Source organism: Myotis yumanensis, unplaced genomic scaffold, assembly GCF_028538775.1.
Source record: "Myotis yumanensis isolate MYYU_CA2020_CCGP unplaced genomic scaffold, mMyoYum1.0.hap1 SCAF_4, whole genome shotgun sequence".
NCBI classification, from domain to species: Eukaryota; Metazoa; Chordata; class Mammalia; order Chiroptera; family Vespertilionidae; genus Myotis; species Myotis yumanensis.
In genome coordinates, this window is record NW_027223755.1 from 86,507,839 (window position 1) to 86,532,780 (window position 24,942).

Consider the following 24,942-nt stretch of genomic DNA (forward strand, 5'->3'; position numbering starts at 1 on the left):
CAATAATACCACAGTAACATAATACACACTGAGTGTTCAGATCTTGGTTTCTAATACCATTTTCTTAAAGGAAACCAGGCCAGGGAACTGGGGCAGGAAATTCACAAGATGAGCCTGGAGCGTATTCTAGAGCCTGGAACATATTCTAGTGCCAGAAAGTAAGGACATGCTCAAAACACAGGAACCAAGAGCTCCCAACAGCCAAGGCATCGGCAATGAGAGCAACAAAACAAAGTTGAAATGGCTTATTACCCAAAATATAAATATCCATGAATCCATACATGTGTTACATGATAAACAAATAAATTGGAGAGACAAGACCTCCCGTACAGAATTCCAAGTGGTTTATGTTGATACTCTGCCCTCCTCATTTCTTAAGCGTAGTTTGTGCAAAGGGACTTTCTTCAAAAGAGGACACAAAGGGAAGAGGAAAATTAGTGGCTTTGCAGTGGAGGATGCTGACAAACGTTACCTCAGGCCGGTTGATCAACATCAACAGTGATGTCACATTGATAGCATGTACCCCTGATACAATGTAATGAAAATGGCACTTTACCACCCGGCTGATGTGGCTCAGTGGTTGACCATCGACCTATCAGCCAGGAAATCACAGCTCGATTCCTGGTCAGGGCACGTGCCTGGGTTGTGGGCTCAATCCCCAGTGGCGGACACGTAGGAGGCAGCCAATCAATGATTCTCTCTCATCATTGATGTTTCTCTCTTTCTCTCTCTCTCCCTCTCCCTTCCTCTCTGAAATCAATAAAAATATATATTTTTAAAATGGCACCTTACCTCTGTAGTCTTCTGCCCCCAATCCTATAACCCCCATGCAATCATGAGACAAATCCCAATTGAGAACATTTTGCAAGATACCTGACCAGTATTCCTCAAAACTTCAACGTCATCAAGAACAAGGGAAGTCTGAGAAACTGTCTCAGCGAAGAGGAGCCTAAAGAGATGTGACTACTAAAGATAACATCATATTCTGGATGAGATCCTGGGAGAGGAAAAGGATTTTAGAGAAAACCTAAGGAAATTTGAATAAAGTATGGACCCTAGCTAATAATATTGCATCAATATTGATTCATTCATTGTAACATGTGAGTGGAAACTCTGTACTACTATCTTCTCAAATTTTCTGTAAATCTAAAAATGCCCCCCCCCCAAATAAAGTTTACTTTAAAGAATGTGTAGTCTCTCATATCATCTCCCAGGGTGATGTGTCTTGTCACACAGTCACAAATGTCTTGCTGGCCTCCAAACCTGAAGTTTGGAACTGGTGACTTGGGCTCCTTCTAGTATGTGCAATGCTTTCAGGAGCCATGGTGCCTGCCCTTACTACTTGGTTCCTCTCTGCTCTGTTTGGCTGCACATCCCTGGGTCTCTGCTTCGCTCTCCATCCAGGTCTGGCCAGGGAGCAGAGCGTCCACCCTCCGTTCTACAGACACCGTGCTGTGCCCACGCAGCAGACTCACAAGCTCTCCTTCAGTGCCTGCCCCACAGTGAGACTTGGGGAGCTACCCTTCTCAACTTCTCACACATTTAGCAAGACAAGTGGCAGCATCCTGAGACAGGTGCCCACCAGACAGGAGTGGGGAGGCAGGAGCCCCTGTCCCTGGGTGTCCAGAGAGAGGTGGAAGCAGAACATCCGTCCAACTCTCCTACCTCCTTATCCTTTGTCCTTCTCCCTCTAACCTCCCACCAGAAAATGCTTCTGCTGTGTTCTATGCTCCATCTTCCTGGCTCCAGCCTCACCCTTACACCTGAAAGGTGGTCAGAGGGATCCTCCTTACACAGGAGAAGAACTCAGAGGGCTGCACCTTTAATCTTGCAAGTGTTCTCTACCTGGGAGGGTTGGCTTTGAAGCCTCCTGTCTCCCTAAAAGGTCCAGTCCCTCTTGTTCTGACCTGGGGTAACCAAGTCCCTGACTCGGGCTTAGCCTTAATATTAACACGCACCAGCGTGACACTCCGCCAGAATATCATTCTTATTGCCTACGGACAGAGCGGATAGAGTTCTATGGACTGTCCCTGTGGGAAAGGAAGTCAGAGGGAGATGGATCCAGTAGTGGGGGATCCAATATCTTAAGGAGATTTTTCCCTAGGAAAGCTTGAGAAAGGAGCACTGGCGTGAGCAAGAGAAGGTAGGGCAGCTCTAGCTGGTTTAGCTCAGTGGATAGAGCGTCAGCCTGTGGACTGAAGGGTCCTGGGTTTGATTTCGGTCAAGGGCACATGCCTGGGTTGCAGGCTCGATCCCCAGTGGGGGGCAGGCAGGAGGCAGCCAATCAATGATTCTCTCATCATTGATGTTTCTATCTCTCTCTCCCTCTCCCTTCTCTCTCTCTGAAATCAATAAAAATATATTTTAAAAAAAAAGAAAGAGAGAGAGAAGGCAGGGCTGCCACTGAAGCTGGGAACACAACTGAGAAACACACCAGACAGGGGTCCTGAGGAACCTTGGGGGCTTGAGCATAGGATTTAAAGGGTCCATGAATTTGAATGGGAAAGAATATACCTTTATTTTCCTCTAAATAAATCTCTAAATGGAATCTAGCATGTGTCAGGGTTTTTTATTATCAGCACAAGCCACAGGCACCGTGGAATTAGCTGCACTGTGACTTCGCCACTAATCTATTCCTATCAGGTTACCGTCATCGCACATTATTTCACACTGTTGTTTACCCTTCCACTCCAGCACCTCAAAATTACGATAGTTATTACACCACTGCTGGATCGCGTTATTTAACGCATCAACAAAGAAGCACGTGTATTATTATTATATCACACGTTTGTCTTGTTTAATATTTTAACACTGTGCTTAAATTGATTTCCTTTGTGGTTACCTTCACTGCTCTATTACATGCATTTAAAACATAAAATCACAGGCTTCGCCAGGCTGGCAAAGGGATCTATGTGTGGAAAGACCCCTTAAGAAGATTTTTATTTTTCTGACTCTAAGATGATGTCTCTGTATATTGTGATTTCTTCCTACATTTCAATTCCCTGGTTATTCCCAGGCGTTCGGTAAAATCTGAGATTTATATATCTGCTGTGTGTTAGTGGTGTTGTGGGGAATGGAGACATGGCACAGCAGAGGAAACTGAGCTTTCTCTCCAGCACCGCCCCCCAGAGACTGGGACTTGGTGGCTGCTGCATATGGAGAGAAAGAAGATGGGGGTCCCGGAGTCCCCAGTGTGGGCCTGGCATGAGGCTGCACAGGGCTGAGACGATGCTAAGCCTGTGTGTGTGTGTGGGGGGGGGGGGGGGGGGGGGGAGCAGGTAACCAGAACCGGCTGCAGGGCGGATTGACTCAGCACAGACCTGATGCCCAGCTGTTTCCCCAGAAATAATATGAGAAGATGACTCTGTGGCCGGCACTTGAATAACAGCAGCACCGTGGAATTAGCTGCACTGTGACTTCGCCACTAATCTATTCCTATCAGGTTACCGTCATCGCACAAAGTGACAGCTTTCCCTTAAATAAGTCCCATCAAAGGTCTGTGTGATCAGGGCCCAATCAGTTACGTTCCCTCAGCCAGTGGTTCTCAACCTTCCCAATGCCGCGACCCTTTAATACAGTTCCTCATGTTGTGGTGACCCCCAACCATAGAATTATTTTCGTTGCTACTTCATAACCGTAATTTTGCTACTGTTATGAATCGTAATGTAAATATCTGATATGCAGGATGTATTTTCATTGTCACAAATTGAACATAATTAAAGCACAGTGATTAATCACAAAAACAATATGTAATTATATATGTGTTTTCTGATGGTCTTAGGTGACCCCTGTCAAAGGGTCATTCGACCCCCAAAGAGGTCGCGACCCACAGGTTGAGAACCGCTGCCCTAAGCGCCCCCGAGAGCTGTGGAGTGCACCACTTGCATAAGGATATGTGTGACCCGGCCACTCTCTCTCCTGAATGTGCTTTGTTACCACTTTCCCTGGGAACCTGTCCTGGTTGTCGTCCCAGCGCATGTGTCTAAAGTTCCTAAATGCGCCAGCGTGGTGTTTCCTCCCTGTCCTTCCTCCTCCCGGAGTCTGGCAACGCCGGGTTAGGATAACTTAAGGAGACAAACATTCTTCTAACATAATACTGTTCCAAGCTATCCACAGGATTCTGAGATCACTGGGAAGACCCCTTATCTAGACTCCCCAGCATCCTCTTCTCCCACCCCACCCAGCAGGAAACCAGAAGGTGCTGAAAGGGGTGCATCGCCTGGAGCAGGGGGCAGAGGACCCAGGATCCAGGAAGGAAAAGTGTAGTTTTACTACATTGTCCTAAAATTTTTGAACCTTTCCCCACTGAGAGGTGCTATCTATGCTTCCACCCCCTGGATCTAGGAGGATTTGATGGCTTTGACCACTAAAATATACCAGAGGTGATGGGTACAGGGTAAAGTTGTAAAAGGCCATCCAGGTCCCAGCTGGTCCTCCTGGGAGGTTCACCTTGGATGCCCATCTTAGCCCAGATGCCATGCTGTGAGATGCGCATACCACATGGAGAAGTCATAGGGAGACGGTCCATTCTGGCCCAGGTACCAAGCATACAAGTGACCACATGATTCCAGCCCCCAGCCATCTGAGTCTTTCCAACAAAGGCATGAGACATCGTGGGGCAAATAAGCCATCTGCACTGAATTCCTGACCCAGAGACTCCGTGAGCATAAGATGTTTGCTGGTTTATGCCACTGAGTTTGGGGTGGTTCACTACAAAGCAATTGTAGCTGGACCAAGAGACAAGAAGTTCAGGAGGAAAGGGCTCCTGCGATGGCCAGATGTGTGGATCATGGACAGAGAGCTGGACTCGGTTCCCAGAAGAGACAGTGGGGGAGGAGCCTCTGTGTCTCTCCAGTTCCCTTTGGACTCTGTGATGGGCAGGACTGACTTGAACTTGAGGTGAAGTGCTATCTTCTGCTAACAGCAAGTCTATTAGGGCATGAACGCCACTGTCTCTCCCCTCCCCCTGCCTCACTTTCTCAATAGGATCAAAATGCCCTGATTAAAATGTGACACAAACACAAGGAATGTACTAGTTGAATATGGCCTGTCCCAGTGATTCTAAATTTTTCCATTAAAGGGCTTCTAATGATAGAGAATTATGCAGTCATAGCCCAAAACAATCCCCTGCAAGCAAGACACCACTTTTAAAGTCCCACATTTTATCTTAAAAACTAGCATTCTGCACCGTAACATACCAGGCTCTGCTTGAATATGGGACTGTCTCAGACTGCCTGGCGTGAAGTGACATGGACATTGCATGAACATGCATCCTGTTTATCGCTGATGCTGGATAGGCTCTCCCCGTGGCTGTATGCCCCGTGCAAATTCCAGAAGGACAGGCATGTGGAATCCTGACGCCCAAAGCTCTTCCAAAGATATCTGGTTCCCAGGGGCCAACTGGGTTCCTGATCAGGAAGCGCTTTTAAAGAAATACTTACTAATACTGATGTTAAGCCTCAGTTCGTGGTGTTTTATTGGAAGAATCATGCGGAAAGTAAGCCTCCTTCCCCTCCACGCCAGTGTCCCCTGTCCTCAAAAACCCTACCTTAGACAATAATTCTGGAGCAATTTGGCAAATCTAGCAAAAAAAAAAAAAAATGTGGATGCTTCCTGACCCAGAAATTTTACTTCTAGAAAACTTATATTTAGGTATATTTGTACAAGTTCATAGGGATAAATATACAAGGATGCTCATTGCAGCCCTGCTTGTGAAAGCAAACAGAGTGACCTAAATAACCATCAATATTGAACTGCTTACATAAATCATGATGCAATGCAAAAGGATGTCGGTAATAAATTCTTGAGTTAAAACACCTTGCAGAGCAATGTGACCACATTAATAACAACAAACAATTCATATTTGGATGGATATATATCCATCCTTTTATAATCCATAACTTCATGGAGTACTACTCGCATTGTACTCTTGTTTTATAAATTAACTAGAGGCCAGTGCACAAATTTGTGCACAGGTGGGGTCCCTCGGCCTGGCTGGTGATCGGTGCTGATGTGTGTGTGGGGGGGGAGATAGCTGGCAAGGGGGAAGGACCACGGAAGGTTGGCTGTGGAAGTGCACTGACCACCAGGAGGCAGCTCCTGCATTAAGCGCCTGCCCCCTGGTGGTCAGTGTATGTCATAGCAATTGGTTGTTCAGTCATTCGGTCCTTTGGTTGCTTAGACTTTTATATATATACTAGAGGCCCGGTGCACGAATTCGTGCATGGGTGGGGTCCCTCGGCATGGCCTGCAGGGATTGGGCTGAAACTGGCAGTCCAACGCCACCTGCCACTCCTGCCTGCAGCTCCTGTTCATCCTGGCCCGCCTGCATCTGCCTCAGGGTCGCACCGTCAGTCCTGATTGGGAGAGGCAGCACTCACCAGCCATGAGCCCTGCATCTGGTACCCATCACAGGGTGGGGGGGGGTGGGGGGGGGGGATGGGCTGGGACACGATCAGCCCTCTGAGTGGGCGATGGGACACCCTTGCCAGCACAGGATCCAAATCTGTACTGCTGACGCTTGCACCGGTTGTTGGGAACCACCTGGCGGCCACTTTTATATCGTTTTTTTCCTTGCTGAGAGTCTAGGGAAGGGAAGCAACCGCGGTGCCCAAGGCCGACTTCCAGGAAGCCAGGGGCACTGTCAGGATCATGCTAGTGGCGCCAGTCCATTGGTGCCTGGCCCATTCTCCAGAGATTGGACCTGCAAGACTACTGAGGGAGTGAGTGGCTGCCGCCGGGCTGGTGGACCACCGGGCTGGTGGGCCACCAGGATGGGTGGGTCAGCTGAGCAGCACTCCCACTGTTGGAGCGCACTGACCACCAGGGGGCAGCTCCTGCATTGAGCACCTGCCCCCTGGTCGTCAGTGTGCGTCATAGCGACTGGTCATTCGGTCGCTTAGGCTTTTATATATGTAGATATAGATGATGTACCCTGGAGCTATACAACAGCCTGTGTGTATGTGTGTGTGTGTGTGTGTGTGTGTGTGTGTCCTTTGACATGCTCCTAGGCACACCCTGCACACGAATTTATCTTAACACATGAACTCTATAGTGAGTAATAATCTATCTTTTCCATGAGCCTATAAACTGCAGTATTCATTGCTTTATCCCCAATACCCAACACACAGCCTGGTACACCAATTACTGGAGTTTGAATGAATACCAGTGTAACCATCCACTGGGCCTAGAGGATGTCAGTTACTTACTGTTAGCATTGATCTGAGAATAGCTATGTCCTAGGAAGATGGAATCAACACTTAATATGTGGTTTCTAGGCTTTTACACACACACAGAGATTCACTCACACCCAGTGTTCCTGGCTCAAACTGTGTTTGGAAAAGCTGAGTCAGCCAAAGAGAAGCTGTTTTCTTTGCTGGAGGGCATCACTAAGCTTTTAATGTGCATTGATATTCTCCAAGATGTAGCTCTGGAGCATCACCTGAATTTTACTGGCTGTGAAGCACTTTTAGAGGATATTTCTTTACATTGATGCTCGGAGGATCATCAATTTGTAACATGTTGCCTTAGAAGAAGCACAAAGGAAGTGAATGGGTCCTGAGTGAAAGGCAGATTTCCAAGAGACAAGGTCAGAAAATCTCCAGAAGAGTGATTAAATGTTTCTTAGCTAAGATCACTTGAAATTCCAATTAGATGGCTGGAACTGACGAGAAAGGGGAAAGGAGGAAGATTTGGCCAATGAGACAAGAGTGGGCAAAGCGCAATTGTTGGTGTGGTATCATGATGGCAGAACCCCTCCTGACTGGACCCCTGGGGACTCGGCAGGACTGTCAGTGAAGTTCCCAATGAGAAGGGAATCGGTGGCAACAGATTTCCAGCTCCCGCTTGAGAAAGCTTCTGACTCAGTAGGCAGAGCCTATAAGCATACATAGATTTTATAAACTCAGTAGATAAATTTTGATGATGAGATAAATTTTGAATTGGCCCATTCCTTGGCATTGCTCCTTCTGCTCTGCCACTACCCCTTGTTCCAGCCAGAATATGAGCAGTGGACTAATGGAAGCAGAGGCCAGATTCCAGTGAGTGAGGGGTGAAAAGCAAATGAAAGGGGAAGAAATAAACCATGTGTAGGCAATTTTTCAAAAAGTTTGAAGAAAATTTTATATCTGCTTTTAAAAAAAAATAAGATGAGTGACATTAGAACAAATGTTTGTGCTTAGAGGAAGAACAAGAAGTTGAAGAATAACAGAGGAAGCATATTTGATGGAATAGGTCCAATAAGAGGGGATGGTGGGGAACAAATGTGCAAGCACATGTGGCAGATGGTCCTTGGACTGGTAGAGGGGTCCTCTCCTCCACAATGATGGGCATGGAGAGGTGAAGAGGAACATGAAAAAAGAAAAGATGACAGAGATGGTGGGCAGGAAGATGAAGAATTTTCTTCCTGGAACCTTTGTATTTCATGTGAATGAGGAAGTGACATCATTTTTAGAAGAATGGATACGGGTTGAAACAGTCATGGTGGAGAATGGGGAGGAACCTGACCACTAGAAGAACTACTGAGCCAACACTGAAGACCTATTGGAGTTGAAGACTATGAATACGTAGGGTCAACTATCCGTGTCCCATATTCATATAGGATTTGCTCTCAGTATGCTACTCATCCCAAAATAGGACTAGCAATGGTAAACAGCTATAGAGAAGGTTGTCAAAGAGAGCAGTATTGCAGTGTGAGCTCTCAGAGGTGGGGTACTCCAGAGGGTAACAGGAGCAAGGTGGAAGCTATGGGAGTGGAAGTCAAGAGGAAAGAAAGTCACAGAGTTAAAGTTGAGGCAACATGAGGTGAAAATATTGCTTTGGTCATCCACATGATCATCTCAGCTTCCCCGTATAACATCAAGACTTGGGGCAGTATAAGACTGAACAAACTGGTAAGTATTCAAGGAGCATGGGATTGGTCAAAATGAAAGGAGACAGCAAGGAGAGGTCAGAGGTAAGACTTTTACACATTTCTTAAGGAATCATGCCATGAAGGTCGACCAATAGTTCCTTCAAGTGAAACATCTTGCTGTTTCCCTCAGGGATCCTGGAGGACCTCCAATTCTCTCTCTCTCTCTCTCTCTCTCTCTCTCTCACTCACACACACACACACACACACACACACACACACCTTGCTCCAACCAGAATGGGCTCTCTCTTTTCTGTTTTAAGTATTGGATTCCCCATAAGATTTATTTTCAAAAGATGTTTGTGAGCAAAAAAAAAAAAAAACAAAACAAAAAAAACTAAACACCACTAATGAGGCCCAACCATTCCATTCAACACACAAATGAGCTCGAGACTACCCAGTGAGTTGGTGGAGATGCCCACATCCTGCTACAATACCATACAGTCTGCACTCTCCCCTAAAACATAGCCCGGAGAGCTAATGCTTATTGGTGAAACACCCTTGTTAAGGCTGATGAGTTGAGTCTGCTGAGGTCCAGCAGAGTCAGGCCCTGGGGGAGGGAGGAGCAGTGGCCAAAGAATGAGAGACAAGAGGAGGAGAAATGAGGACGGACAAGCCATGGAGAACTCTGGTAAATGAATCCAATCTAGTGGGGAGGCCAGCTTAGTAACCAAGCGGTAAAGGTTGAGTTCCTCCTGCCTCTCACTATGCTGAACCTTAAATCATGGAGGAGTTTATGGGTCCTGTTTAAGTAGAGACTCTTTTTATAAGCTATTCAGAACAGGGTGGAGGGTGAAATAGGAAGAGAATAATTCCCGTTGAATTTCCATTGCTTTCAGAATCAGCAATGAGTCATGCATTCTAATTCCTTGCTTTGTCTACACGTTTTTATTTCAAAATATGAAAAAAACACTTTGTTTGGAACACGAGCTATTCTTAGCTCATATATCAATAGTGCACATCCATTTCTCCCCATATTAGAAAAGCTTCCTTTGGATTGGGCTGGAGCAGCACCATACTAGAAGGGTTATTTAATTGCAATTTGTTGAAGCCACCTGGGCATCTCTCTGTTACCTGGGGACACTCTCCTAGCTATTTCCTGGGCCTACAGACCATCCACAAGTCAGCTCCATACTTGACCCAAAGAGCACCCCAGATCCAACAGTCTGGACAAAAGGGGGAGACCATCCTTTCAGGCCACCAGATTGAGAAGTTGGCACCTTGGCAGACCCGAGACAGGTCGGGGCTCCATTGTTGTATGCACTTGGGAGACTCTTCAGGGAAAGAAGTAGAAAAGAAAGAGGTCCCCATCTGTAAGTTATCTCCTGCAGACATGGCCACACCTTGGCAAAGACATAGGAATAGAAAGTCTGGGGAATTCTGCAATCCTGTGAGCTGACAAGCAGGAGGAGAACCACTGGGAGGAAGGCTGGGAGGAGGTCTTTCTTCTCCAGTCCCCGCCCTCTGTATAAGGTCTCTCTCCACACTCCCCTGCAGACCACCCCGCCCCACCCCCCGGCCCACTTATCCACCCCATTGTGCTTGTTCCACCAGTGATAGTTCTCTGGGTCTCGCAGGGACCACCTTCTTTTAAAGACTGCAATTTAAAGCATTAATAGTAAGCACCTTATCAGCACTAATGGGTAGTCAACCAACTTCCAGAATGGAAGAAAACCAATATTCCGGTAACTGTGGTGAAGAAGTGCCCCACCACTCTAGCCATTGCCTCTCCCCTTTTCCATCCATATATTATAGTGGAAGCAGCATGTTCATAACCTCTGACTCTCCTATCCTGGATACTATTTATGTGATCAGGAGTGGGCAGCAATGAGCCTGTTCATGGGGAATTTGGAATTGAGACAATACTGATTCCCAGTCGAGCCTGGAAGACAAATTGGGAGCTTTTTGACAAGAATAATTTTTATATAGTCATAGAAACCAGAGAAGTGTGGACAGGTAGAGAGGAGCAGCTTTATTTGGTTTTCAAAATCCCTCTGGGCCTACGGGTTATCCATCCTTTAGGCCTTGTATTCTCTAAGACACCTCTCCCAACCCCACCTGAAGTCTTTCTAACAGGTCTCTCTTTTCACTTAGGAGAGCACTACTGGACTTCTGTTACTTGCAACCAAAATGGTACAAGGAAATGTGAAAATGATCCAGTGGGAAGATGGGAAACGTCGAGGAGACTCCTCACCTGATAATTTTGCCCACCCTGCCCAAGCCAGGCACAGCCACCTAGGCAACTGCCCAGAGGGCTTGAGATCTGAGGAGGCCTCCGATGCTCTGGAGGCTTGACCCAGTACCCAGCCTGTGCTCTAGCTGAAGGAGGTCCCAGCCAAGGAACTGAAGGACAGGGAGGCAATGTACTCTGAGGAAACCTTTGGAGCAGCGGTCGCTAACCGGTGGTCTGTAGACCACTGGTGGTCCGTGAGGTCCAAAAGGTTGGCGACCGCTGCTCTGAGAGACCTCACTGCTGGAAAGTGATGTGGGACCATGCTCCAAATGAGCTGTATTTTCTTCCCCTCCTCTCCAATCCCTTGAGCTGAGGCCATAACAACAGGACTCCCTCTCATGGCCCCATTCCATCCCTCCTTTTTACCTGTATCTCCCTGCCCACTGCACCAAGAAATCTCTGTGGGTATGCTCCCAAGGAAGGAGTAAGCAAAAGTGCTATGTGGGGGAGGGGGATTTAATGTGTGAGAGGAACAAGCCAGAAGCCCTAGAGGCCCTCGGCCTTGGGTCCAAAAAGAGTTAATGCCCCAAGGAGACCCTGATGGTTTGATTCATTCCAATTGGCTAGTGCTACTCCCAAAGACAGGTGAAATTAAATTGCCTAATTCATGCCCATCACAGTTCTGGCCCCCAAATTCTAAATCCCAAAGTCACAGGAACAAATAGAAAAACTTTTTTTTTTAAATTTGGGAGTCTATTGAGCAAAAAGGGTCTTTCTAACTCCGATAGACTTCTTTGTCTGTTTGCTGTAGGATACCTTCATTTCCACTGAGGGAGAAACCTGTCCTGCCCCTCTGTGGCATCTGCCATGTTTGTCATTTGTTACAGCCTCTGTAGGACATGCAGAAATATCTGTCATCCCAGTCCTTACCTCTTTTCCTCAACATGCTCCCCTTTCCCAGGACAATTGCCCAGGACGCCGTCACTTATGCCAGCACGAGGAAAGGCCAGCCGGGAGTTTTACCCTTGAACTGGACCATGCCTCCTCCCAGGCTCCTCTCTTGGAGAGGGTGAGCTGGGTTGAGGAGGCCCAGCCCAGGTTGCTCTGGTCCCTGGCCAACCTTGCTGAGCAGAACTCACGCTGAGCCTGCCCTGCAGTATGTGTCCTTTCCAGCTCATGTCGCCCTTTTCCAGACCTTTCCTCAGAGTAGACGAGAAGGGCTCACCCACAGGTCAGCATGCCCCCACCTTTGAGTTCCCTACAATGGCTCTACGTAAACACTTATAGCCTCCTGTGCCGGGCCCAGCCCTCCTGGGAGAAATTGCTAAAAATCAGGAGATACAGTCAGAAACATCTCTAGTTCCTTTTTTCCCTCCTAAGCCTAAACTTAAATTCATGGCCCTCACCATCAACACATTCGGCCACCATGAGGAGCTGGTGGCAGAAAGGACTGGCGATTCCGTTCCAACAGCCTTAAGGAGACCATTCAGAACATAACCATTTATAGGACTCAGCACAGACCAACTCCTCAATGCCAGCATCACAGATCAAAATTTCCTTCTATACAAAACCACCCAGAGTTGAAATTCCTCTTAAGTTTATACAGCCATGAATGTCTCCAAGGAGAAGAAAGCAAGCAGGGTCAAAGCCAGGGAAGCCTGTGGCCTGGTAACGTGAAACCCCTCACCGAACTGACCTCCTCACTTGTAAGTGCGTGGCTGGGTTTCCCAGTGGTTAGGAAACTCGGTTTTGGATTCAGACATCCGTGGTAGGAATCACAGGTTTACCTTTGCCTGTGCGATCTGGAGCGAGTTGATTAATGTCTGTCTTACTTTTCTCCTGTAAAAACTGTGTTAATGACACCCTTGCGGGGTTATTATGAGGATTTGTTGAAATTACCTATGCGACATTCCCGCTTCGATGCTGACACACAGTCCCACTCTCTAAATGATATCTGTTGCTGCTTTTCTAACCACCAGCATCACCCCAACCCAACCAGCACCTGAGAGAGTCAGCTTGCAAACCCATCCCCTCACCCACCACACATCTCAAACCTGTCAGGCTCAGGACTTCATCTCTGTACCCAGCTTGGACATATGTCCCCTCTGGACCCCTCCCAGATGTCCTGCTGGTAGGTCTCCTCTCCCCCCACACTCAGCTGCAAAGGCTCCCAGCCCTGCACCACCCCCTACCTGAGGGCAGAACACAATCAATCCTGAGCAAACACGTGAGAAAGCTCGTTTCTCCAGGGGGTTTGGGGGGAGAAGACTTGCCAAGTGGGGAAGTCGGGGGCCTGGCTCCTCGGCGGCTCCTCTCCCCCTCCAGGGGCTCCTCTGCCCCCCTTTTCCTCATGCTCAGGCTTCCCCTCTCCAGGTTGCTCGGGCAGCCGCATCGGGGGTCCAGGGCGATGTTCTCAGAGAGATTTGTGAGCACATCAAGGGAACGTCAGCGGTGACACTGAGGCTCTGCAAGGAGTTGACAGAAACTTACTGCCTGCACAGTGCTGGTTGATCATTTACTCAGTCAGTTGCTTAAATAATTCACACCCTCCCTCCTGTGTTTAAACAGGACAATGGTAGAAACACAATCCGGACGCAAGAAATACAATTACAGTCATGACAGTTGTTTAGTTATTAATAAGGCCTCAATGTCACCAGAGGGTGTTACACAATAAAACAGTCATGTGCCTTTGGAACCAACCTTAATATTTACAGGTACTTTTCCATTCACACTCCCGTGGGAACTGCTGTAGTAGAAGCGATGGGGAGAGAGCTACAGCCGCCAGCATGATTGCAACTCGCAAGAAAGCCCAGCTCCTTGCCAACATCATTTGTTTCCTTGCTGTTGGCATCAACAGAGCCACAGAAACAAAGTTGGGGGCAGAGTTAGGGGTAGCTGCCTTACGGAGAAGATTCTTGCCAAAGCATCTAAGCCTGGACTGCTACTCATGATCCCAAGGCAGGGTCATCCTAATTTCCTTAGACAAAGCAAGAGCATCCAGGACCAGAGTCCCTTTACATCTCCAGTCCAGACTTGATTCCCACAGGGAGGGAGCCTCTGCATTCCTTGGATGTCACCCTCTCTCCCCGACATCTGGTTAACCCCTACTTGTCCTTTATGAATCCACTCAGGTTAAGGCGCCTGGCTGGGTTAAGGCACCCCTCATCTGTGCCTGCTTTGGTTGCTGAACACGGTCTCTGTCTCTCTCTTCCCCCGACACTGCATTGAGAAAAGCTCCAGGCAGAGAGTCATTCCGATGCATGCTGTGTCATCTGGGCCCAGGCAGGGACAACCTTAAAATAATTGGTGCCCAATAAACACTTATTAAACTCACATTTAATCAATATTGGTTCTCTTGATTGACATTTACAAATTAGTAACAAAACAAAGAATCTCAAGAGATGTAAAGTACAGAATGTAACTGGAAGCATGTTGGTGATGAAACGAATGAGCCTTGGCATCAGGGATGGAGTCCTCGTCCGAGAACGCTGGCCCCAGGGGACAGCAGCACATTGCAGCGGGCAGTGGCCTCTTCCTACAATAAGCAGCCCCGTCCTGGCAGCTCAGGCTGCGTATCCCTGCTCAGCTTCCATCCTCTTGAGTCCGACCAGAGGTGCATTTCCACACCTGGGAAGTGTCCTCCTGCGGAAGCCGGCCCTTAGGAGGCAGGACCAAGAAGATGACCTTAGGAAGCATGAAGCCTTGCAGAGGTGTGTGCAAATGTCATTATTGTTGTAAGTTAGGATGGTCAATCTGTCGGTCCCATCCCAGTCAAGTCAGATAAGCTCAGCTGCAGACATAACAAGTGTCAGTTACTGCAACGAGTGATTGACAGACGCACAAACTGACCCTGTGCTTTGGAACTTCCACCTTGACCAGAAACCCCATACTCTAGGTCAGGGCCGGGCCAGACTGTCTGGGTGCTCCTGACCTGTGAGACCTCTGGCTTTCTGAGGGTCATGGCAAGGAGGTGGGCCCTCCCCCAAAAGAAGGGCTCTATCTCCTGTGACTGGGTGGAACCTCCCACAGGAACACCCTATGGAACAATAAAGGCAGAAGGCTTTTCTTACCAAACAATACAGGGTTAACACACCCATGCAATAGCACTTGTCTTCAGACACACACACACATGCACACACACACACACACACACACAAACACATCAGTACTGCACACATATACACATGCTCACAGACCAGTCTTCAAACACTCACAAACTATGTGTGGTCTCAGCCCCTATCCTAGACATACACACAGGAGGACTCACTCCACAGCCACACAGCTGTACACAGCTACACACACCAATATACACCCTCACACACACACACATAACTCATGTGTTCACAATTACTATGGCACCTGCTTATCCACACGAGCTGCACACACACCTATACTTTTTTACTCATCTCTAGTTATCATGTTAAGTTAAAAAGGAAAGCATTTTTCCTGTGTCATTACAGTAGAAATGAAAACAAAAAGTGACATTTTATTTTCAGATATGCTTTTAGTTGCCATGACAGTCACAGCACCATGAAAGCTGTGATTGGTGGCAAACAGATTTTAAAGAGCGTAATTAGCTCCCTATACACAAGACCTTCCAATTATACTGAGTGTACTTTCTCATCAGTCCCCTCCACACAGAGTGGGCACCAGGGCAGGGGCACCCCACAATGCTGGTCTGGCTGCCAAGCCAGCTATGGGACCTGCCAGGTGCTCCGGGCAAGGATGTCCAAGCTGATGCTCACAACGGTTTGAGAACCCAATCCACTTAATTACTTGGAATGTGCTTGTAGCTCAACAGGAGCGTGGCCCTGGAGGTGACAGCTCTCCATAAAGAACATCACTCCTGCTGCTCGGCCGGCCTCTGATGCCCTTTACTGCAGCACTTACTTTGTGCCAGAAAATCACAAAGCCAGGGGGCTGGCCCCAGCCAAACAGGGAGCTGGCTCCTCCAGCCAGAAGCCATCTCACCAGAATGCTCCTCTGCAGGTCATGGCTGGCCTGACACACAGTAGGGGAAGCCAACCTGCCCTCCACGGGCTGGGACTGGCCAACCACAGCCAACTCATGGAGTCGCCTAAGGTGGCATCTGCATAGAAGATGAACCTGCATCTCCCCATCGCTCTAGGAGCTTCTCGAAGAGAAGAGCCATAATGCACACACCTCCCAAGTCCTCAGTGGCCTTGTGCACCTTGGCACCCACCGTAAATACCTACTGAAAAGTGAGTCTTGGTCCTCAGACTAATGGGTTGGCTCATTTCCAGATATATATATACATATATATATAAGATAATTCTTTATTGTTGAAAGTATTACATATATCCCTCTTTTTCCCCCATTGAACCCCTCCAGCCTGCCCCCACCACCCACCCAGGCCCTTACTGACCCATTGTCTGTGTCCATGGGCCATGCACATATACATACAAGGTCCTTGGTTGATTACCTCCCACCTTAAGAATCTGTTGAGATTCTTAAGGGCAGGTAAATTCCAGAATTTCCCCACTAAGTCCATTTACCTTGATAATCATCTGAAAGGTCAGCCAGGAGCAGGTTTGTGAGCCCAAGTCCCGAAGTTAGAGCTTCGTGCTAATGCCTGGACCCACATTAGTGTCCTTTCCAGGTTTTGTTTCACCAAATGACCCCATCAGCTTCCTTCAGCACCTGAAATGTTCCCTGAGAACTGGCCCCCAGTGTGAGGCACTCTCGGCCCCCCAGAAAGTGACACTGACTTGGTTCTGCCCTCAAGGTGTTCCATCAGCTCCATCACTTTTACCAACCCATGTTCTTGATGTGATGTGGTCAAGAACATGGCTAATTGACAACTTACAATAGCTAAGATCTGGAAGCAGTCCAAGTGCCCATCAGCAGATGAGTGGACAAAAAAGCTATGGTACATTTATACCATGGAATACTAAGCAGCAGTAAAAAAGAAGAATCTCTTGCCCTTTGAGACAGCATGGAGGGACCTGGAGAGTATCATGCTAAGTGAAATAAGTCAGTCAGAGAGAGATAAGTATCAGATGATCTCACTCATATGTAGAATCTAAGTAACAAAATAAACTGATGCCGAACCGGTTTGGCTCAGTGGATAGAGCGTCGGCCTGCGGACTGAAGGGTCCCAGGTTCGATTCCGGTCAAGGGCATGTACTGTGGTTGCGGGCACATCCCCAGTGGGGGGTGTGCAGGAGGCAGCTGATCGATGTTTCTCTCTCATCGATGTTTCTGACTCTCTGTTCCTCTCCCTTCCTCTCTGTAAAAAATCAATAAAATACATTTTAAAAATAAATAAATAAATAAATAAACTGATAAACGGCATGGATCCAGAGACATGGAAACTTGGAACAGAGGGCAGAATCTCAGAGAGAAAGCTGGGGCAGGGGCGGAGGGAGGGGGGACTGCGTGGGTGGGAAGTAATCAACCAAGAACCTTGTATGTATATGTGCATGGCCCATGGACACAGACAATGGGTCAGTAAGGGCCTGGGGTGGGAGGTGGGGGCAGGCTGGAGGGGTTCAATGGGGGAAAAAAAGAGATATATGTAATACTTTCAACAATAAAGAATTATTTTATATATATATATATAATAAAAGCCTAAGTGACCGTTATGGCAGACAACCAGAATGACCGGTCCCTATGATGCTCACTGACCACCAGGAGGCAGATGCTTAATGCAGGAGCTGCCCCCTGGTGGTCAGTGCACTCCCACAGGAGGAGTGCCACTCAGCCAGAAGTTGGCTCAAGGCTGGTGAATGCAACTGCTATGGTGGGAGCCTCTTCCGACTCCGCGGCAGCGCTATCGAGTGACGGCAGCAGGCACAGCGGGCCGGGATGAGTGCAAGCAGTGCGGTGCCTGGCCCTGATTCAGGCTCCTCCCTGGCCACCTGCTGCTTGGCACACTGCTACATTCCCCAAAGGGTCCCAGACTGCGAGAGGAATGTCCAACTGCCGGCTTAGGCCCGATCCTGATGCCATTCTCTGTAGAAGGCAGTCAGTCTGAACAACTCAGTGACTCAGGGAAGCGCAGGAAATTCGGAGTGAGCCTACCTCTGCGCTTGACTTGCCCACTCAATGGTGTTCGCAGGACAGATCGTGGTGGCCCAGCCCGTGCACGTACAGCAGCTGCTGAAGCTCAAGCAGCAGGCCATGCAGCAGCAGCAGGCCATCCAGCCACAAGCCAGTAGGCAGACATCCCCCGAGAGGTCCCAGACTGCGAGAGGGCACAGGTTGGGCTGAAGGACGCACCACTCCCCCAGTGCACAAATTCGTGCACTGGGCCTCTAGTCTATATATATAAGGCTAATATGCAAAGTGTCCCCTCAGGAGTTCATCCGGGAGACAGGAGACCGATCGCTCACTATGACATGCACTGACCACCAGGGGGCGGTGCAGAACAAAGGAAGGCCCTGGCCAGCAGCTTGGCAGCCAGGGAAGGGAGACCCTGGCCAGCAGCCAGAAGGCCCCAATCAGCCCTGATTGCTGGCCAGGCCTAGGGACCCTACCCAGGCACGAATTTCATGCACCGGGCCTCTAGTATGTGTGTGTGTGTGTGTGTGTGTGTGTGTTTTACAAGAACATGGCTAATTGAATCAGATCATGCAATTCAAATCCTAGCTCTGCCACTTATGAGCTGTGTGATCTTGGGCAAGTTACTTAATCTTTCTGTGCTTCAGTTCCCTCATTGCAAAATGGGATTGATAATAGTACCTAATTTTTAAGATTATTATCAAGTGTTTGGCAAAGGGTAAGTACTACATGTGTTAGCTATCATTATTCATTCCTTCCTTTTGCACCTAACAGGTAGTGGCTGAGCACCCACTCTGCTCAGATGGGTGCTGGGCTGAACCCATAGGGGGATGGAGGGGGCAGGTACAGAGTGAATCCGCCACAGATACAGCCTCATGGAGTTCAGAATCAAGCCAGGGGCACAGACACAACACACAGACCAGAGAAGGAGGCTGCTCCTTACTCCCTCAGTTCAAAGAGTCAGTTTGGCCCCGAGGGTATCCAAACAAAGATATTTTGATTCTCCTCTTCAATCCCACAAAGTATGCTCCTAAGTGGATCCCTGTTCCTGCCTCTGAGGAAGGGAGCTATATGGATACAGTCCGGGTGAACTGGTCAACCTCGTCACCCTAACATGTGGCTGTGGACATTCACTGGGATGCACAAGTCACAGGCAAACTCAGTCCTTCACAGATTTGGGTCCTTTTTGGAGTGTTTAAAATTATAATCACTGTGGCAACAGGGGCTGGAAATCTAATGCTTACGAGCAAAGTGTATGAGGATTAATTTTTACAGTACAAATAATCTATTAATATGAGGTAGATGGTTCTACTTAGTTTCTGGGAACCCCAAAGAACAGTGATTCCCAGACTGCTACTCCCAAGTTCAGTTCAAATGTTCCCATGAAACGCTCCCTCCATTCTGACCACATGGGACATCATCAGGTTAGAGCCTTTTGTGTCTGTGGCCCCTGCTACATCTTCCAGCTGTTGATGGCCATATTATAATCATAACTGTATTCTCTGTAATGCTTGACAAGGGTTTTGCATGTGGGTCTTTTCTTTCAAAACCCTCCACACATGCCATCAAATTTGATCCACAAGTAACATTTAATTTATTGATCTTATAACTGAAGATTTGCACCCTTTGACCAACATCTCCCCTTTTCCCACCCCCCAACCCTCAACCCTTCAGCCCCTGGTAACCACACTCTTTTTTTTTTCCCCACATATAAATGAGATCATGCAATATTTGTCATTCTGTGTCTGGCTTATTTTATTTAGCATACTGCCCTCTAGTTTTACACACATTGTAGCAAATGGCAGGATTTCCTATTTTGTGGGGTTAATAGCCCATTGTGTAGATGTACCACATTTTATTTAGCCATTTGTCTATTGATGAGCACATAGGTTGTTTCCTTTTCTTGGCTACTGTGACTGATGCTGCAAAGAATGCAAAGGTGCAGATATCTCTTTGAGATAAGGATTTTATTTCCTTTGGATATATACCCAGAAGTGGGATTGCTGGATTTTATGGTAGTCTTATTTTTAATTTTTGGAGGAACCTTCATACTACTTTCCATAGTGGTTGTAGCAATTTATACTCTCACCAATAGTGCAGAGTGTTCCCTTTAATTTAATTCTGTTTTAAAGGTACCTTTTGGACAAAATGTTGAGTGAAATGAGTCATGCCATATGATATTTAGTGGAGTACAATTTGCTGAGAACAGAAAGTCGGAGGCTGGGTATGAGGTTTTGCTAGCCCCAAAGCCAAGAAGTCTCACATTGACCAGAACACGTGAGCACTGAGACTCCTCCCACACAAGAGAGGCTGTCAAAGAAGCAAACACTCAGCTCCAAGTGCTGATGAGCCACAAAGTCTACCCAATGCATTTCTGTTTACTGAGTCTGAGACACTTTCATCTTGCAAAAGTGGCTGTTCTTGCCATTAAAATAGTTTAATACTAAGGAATATTCAAAGCACATGTAAAAGATAAAAATAGGCTGCTGGTGCCCTAGATGGTATTGCTCCATGGTTAGAGTGTCGGCCTGAGCATGGAAGGGTCTCAAGCTCGATTCCCAGTCAAGGGCCCGTACCTGGGTTGCAGGTTGGATCCCCGCCCAGGTAGGGGCTCATGAGGGAGACAATCAATTGATGTGTCTCTTTAACACTGATCTTTCTCTTTTTCTCTCTCTTCCCCTCCCTCCCTTCTACTCTCTCTAAAAGTCAATGGAAAAATATCTTTGGGTGAGAATTAAAAAATAAAAAAGCCACTGGGTAGAAAATATTCACTGAGCTCCTGAAAAATGCAAAAGCTCAAGCTAAAGCTAAATGCTACCTTAAATGTCATGTAAAAACAAATGGATCTGAAAGTATCATGCTAAATGAAATCAATCAGATGGAAAAAGACAAGGACCATATGATTTCATTCATGCGTGGGGTATAACACAGAAAGCAACAAACGAACAAACAAAACAAACAAGCTCAATAGACATAGACAACAGTATGGTGGTTACCAGAGAGAAAAGGGGTGAGGGGAGGATGAAGAGAGCAAAGGGGGTCAAATACAGGGTGTCCCCAAAAATGTACACACTCTGAATGATTATAAAGTTTATTAACATTCATTTAAAAAATTTAAAAGAATCTACAGAAATGAGTATGTATACATTTTTTGGGACACCGTATATATGGTGACAGAGGGAGACTAGACTTCGGGTGGTAAGCACTACGTGATATACAGATGGTGTGTTATAGAATTATACACTTAAAACTTACTAGTACATAATGTTATCAGCCAATGTCACCCCAACAAATTTAATTTTTTTGAAAGTTCCTTTTCTCCCTATTTCTGTCCAAAACCAATTTGATATCATGAAGATGAAATGTGTACCCAGGCAAAGCCAAAATTCCAAGCCCATGTCTGAAGACGAGACCTGAACCCTCAGCAGCACCTGCATTATGACTCTGCAAAGGCTGCTCCTCAGGAGCCCAATGTCCCTCCATGTCCTGGCTCAGACCCACAGGAGAAAACATCCTAACCCTGGTCCGTCAAAACGAAAACCAAGACTAGAAATGGTTGAGAGCAATTAAAGTTGAAAATTACAATAAAATCCTATATAGTAAAAGCCTAATATGCTAAGTGTCCAGTGGTCCAGTTGGCCATTCAACCAATCAAAGCATAATATGCTAATGATATGCTAAGGCCGCTCAACTGTTTGCTATTATGTGCACTGACCACCAAGGGGCAGATGCTCTGACCGGTAGGTTAGCTTGCTGCTGGGGTCCAGCCGATCGGTACTGAGCAAGATGGGCCAGACATGCCCTGGAGCCCTCCCGCTGTCCCTCCCCAGCTGGCCAACCTCCCATGTCCCTCCCTGGCCCCGATCATGCACTGGTGGGGTCCCTCGGCCTGGCCTGTGCCCTCTCGCAATCTGGGACCCCTCGGGGGATGTCGGAGAGCCGGTTTCGGCCCCATGGCAGAATGCCAGTCACTATAACATGCAGTGACCACCAGGGAGCAGACTCTCAATGCAAGAGCTGCTCCCAATGATCAGTGCTCTCCCACAGGGGAGAGCCCCTCATCCAGAAGCTGGGCTCACGGCTGGCGAGCGCGGTGGTGGTGGCAGGAGCCTCTCCCACTTCTGTGGCAGCACTAAGGATGTCTGACTGATGGCTTCCTGACTGCAAGAGAGCACAGGCCAGGCTGAGGAACCCAACCCCCCAAAGTGCATGAACTTCATGCACCAGGCCTCTAGTAGGAAATAATGGATTTTTTTTAGCATAAATTACATAAATCCACATTAATCCAAAAGCCAGCATCCAGCCTCTCTCTTCTGAGGCAACACCAGAGACTTAATTGCTAAAAGCAGAAAAAAGTCACTGTCATCATTACTACTCATGGATTGTTCATGGTCTCCACTACTATTAACTCTGTATTGTAGGCATTAATCAATATGATTAGGTAAGTATTAAAAGGTATAAGTCTGGAAAAGAATAAATGAAATAAAACTATCTCTCCTTGAAGATAATATGATTATATATCTAGGAAACCCAAAGAATCCCTAAAAGGTTTATTATAAATAATAAGAGAATTTAGTAAATTTGCAGGATTTAAGAGTATCATATGGAATTTATTAGACTTCATCTATAGAAACAATACAGGGAAGAAATAATGTCTGAGCAGAACCAATTTACTATGGCAAAAAATAATTAAATAAATAGTTTTTACATATTTAAAAAATATGCCAAAGAGAAAAGCCACACCTGGCTGGTGTGGCTCAGTTGGTTGGGCGTTGTCCTGTGCACCAAAAGGTTGCCAGTTCAATTCCTGGTCAGGTTGCTGGCTTGGTCCCCAGTAGGGGGTGTGCAGGAGGCAGTTGATCCATGTTTTGCTCTCACATTGATGTTTCTCTCTCTCCCTCGCACTCTAAAAATCAGTTTTAAAAATTGTTTTTTAATGGAAAAGTAAAGCAATTCCTAAAAATAGAAAATAAATGAAAACATGCAAATACAGCTGTGTTTCAGGTTAATGGCTTAACTAAGGAAAGAAGAATTATTTTCAGTTCTGTTAAAACATAATATTTTGACTGTGAGACAGATGCTAAGGACAAAAAGAACCAAAGAAAATTCATAAATAAGTTAATATCATTAGGAACCAAGATGTTCTGTATTAGAGAAAAGAGATATATATATAAAATTTTAAAGTGCAATAAAAACACAGAAATCTAATTTGAATAAGAATATTAGTATGAACTCAGAATTTTTTTTTCTTTCAAGAATATGTAGGTCCCAGGTTTGTCATTGAAAAGGCTTCAAAGTAATAAAACTCAGTAAAACCACTAGCACTTAACCTGTGGTCTCTAAATGCCATTTCCAGTGTGAATAATCACTCCAGGGGAGGAAATGTGAAAGGCAGGCTGGGACTTCTTGTCAGGCCCGAACACAGGTAAGCTCCCAGTGATGTCAAGTGACAGAGGAACCAACTTGAAGACATGTCCAATGGCCAGATATAGGACAGTTCATTATTCTGAAAATTGATAGGAATATCACTGCTAAGGCACCAACTAATTATTATTTTTAAATGATAAATGAAAGAAAGTATCAAGCAATTACCCTGCAGTTTCTTTTTTTTTATTTTTATTTTTCAATTACAGTTGACATTCAATATTATGTTATTTCAGATATACAGCATAGTGGTTAGACACATATAATTTATGAAGGAAGTCCCCCAATAAATCCTGGCTTCATACATAATTATTACAGCACTAGAGGCACGGTGCATGAAATTCGTGCATGGGGGGGGGGGTGTCCCTCAGCCCGGCCTGCACCTCTGCATTCTAGGACCCCTTGGGCGATGTCCAACTGCCGGTTTAGGCCCGATCCCGCAGGCTGGGACTTCTTGTCAGGCCCAAACACAATCTGGGACCACTGGCTCCTAACCACTCACCTGCCTGCCTGCCTGATCGCCCTAACTGCCTCTGCCTACCAGCCTGATTGCCCCCTAACCACTCCCCTGCTGGCCTGATTGCCCCCAACTGCCCTCCCCTGCCAGCCTAATTGCCCCCAACTGCCCTCCCCTGCCGGCCTGATCACCCTCTAACTGCTTGCTCCTCTGCCAGCCTGATCGCCCCCAACTGCCCTTCCCTGCCGGCCTGATCACCCTCTAACTGCTTGCTCCTCTGCCAGCCTGATCACCCCTAACTGCCTCTGCCTCAGCCCCCGCCACCATGGCTTTGTCCAGAAGGAAGTTGGATGTCCAGAAGATGTCCGGTCGACCCGGTCTAATTAGCATATTACCCTTTTATTAGTATAGGTTACTGACTAAATTCCCTATATTGTACTGTACATCCCCATGACTATTTTGTAACTACCATTTTTCTATGCAGACTGTATTATAAGGTAAACAAATAGTTGATGAAACAAAGTTCCTAATTAATTAAGAAGAAATGATAGAATTAAAACATTACCATTTGCTACCTCTAATGAATAATAGATCTAGGTAATGATCATCAATTGCTACTAAAATCATTAGGTATAAGGTTAATAGAGAACCTGATCATGGATGAATCAAGCTGACAGAACCTCAACCTCAACATGAATGAAGGGGGAAACCAGATATTAAGTGCCTTCTGAAGTGAGGTAAGAGGAAGCTCACAGCACAACCTAGAAGAACAGAATAAGACTGTAATCAAGCCCTTAGATTTAAATCTAAGGTCTTAAAAGCATCGAGAAATATGTCAAACAACACAGGAGAATAGAGTAAGCCAAAACCAGAATGCAGGGAGTCCTACAGGACTAATTATACCATTTCTGTAACAAATAAAGGGCATGGAAAGAAAAGGAGGACACTGTTATGGAT

The 24,942-nt window shown here is 46.7% G+C and overlaps 1 protein-coding gene across 4 annotated transcripts in view; it reads right to left on the bottom strand.

Moving 5' to 3' along the window:
• CALN1 (calneuron 1) overlaps positions 1-24,942 on the bottom strand; it is a 426,991-nt gene that overhangs the window by 380,257 nt on the left and 21,792 nt on the right. Inside the window, exon 2 of one of the 4 annotated variants that reach the window (XM_070412841.1) lies at positions 13,355-13,546. The exons of 2 other annotated variants lie outside the window; for them this stretch is intronic. In XM_070412841.1, coding sequence (XP_070268942.1) covers positions 13,355-13,473 — 119 coding nt within the window. In that variant the 5' untranslated portion in view covers positions 13,474-13,546. One more of the 4 variants, XM_070412844.1, reaches the window with a different exon arrangement.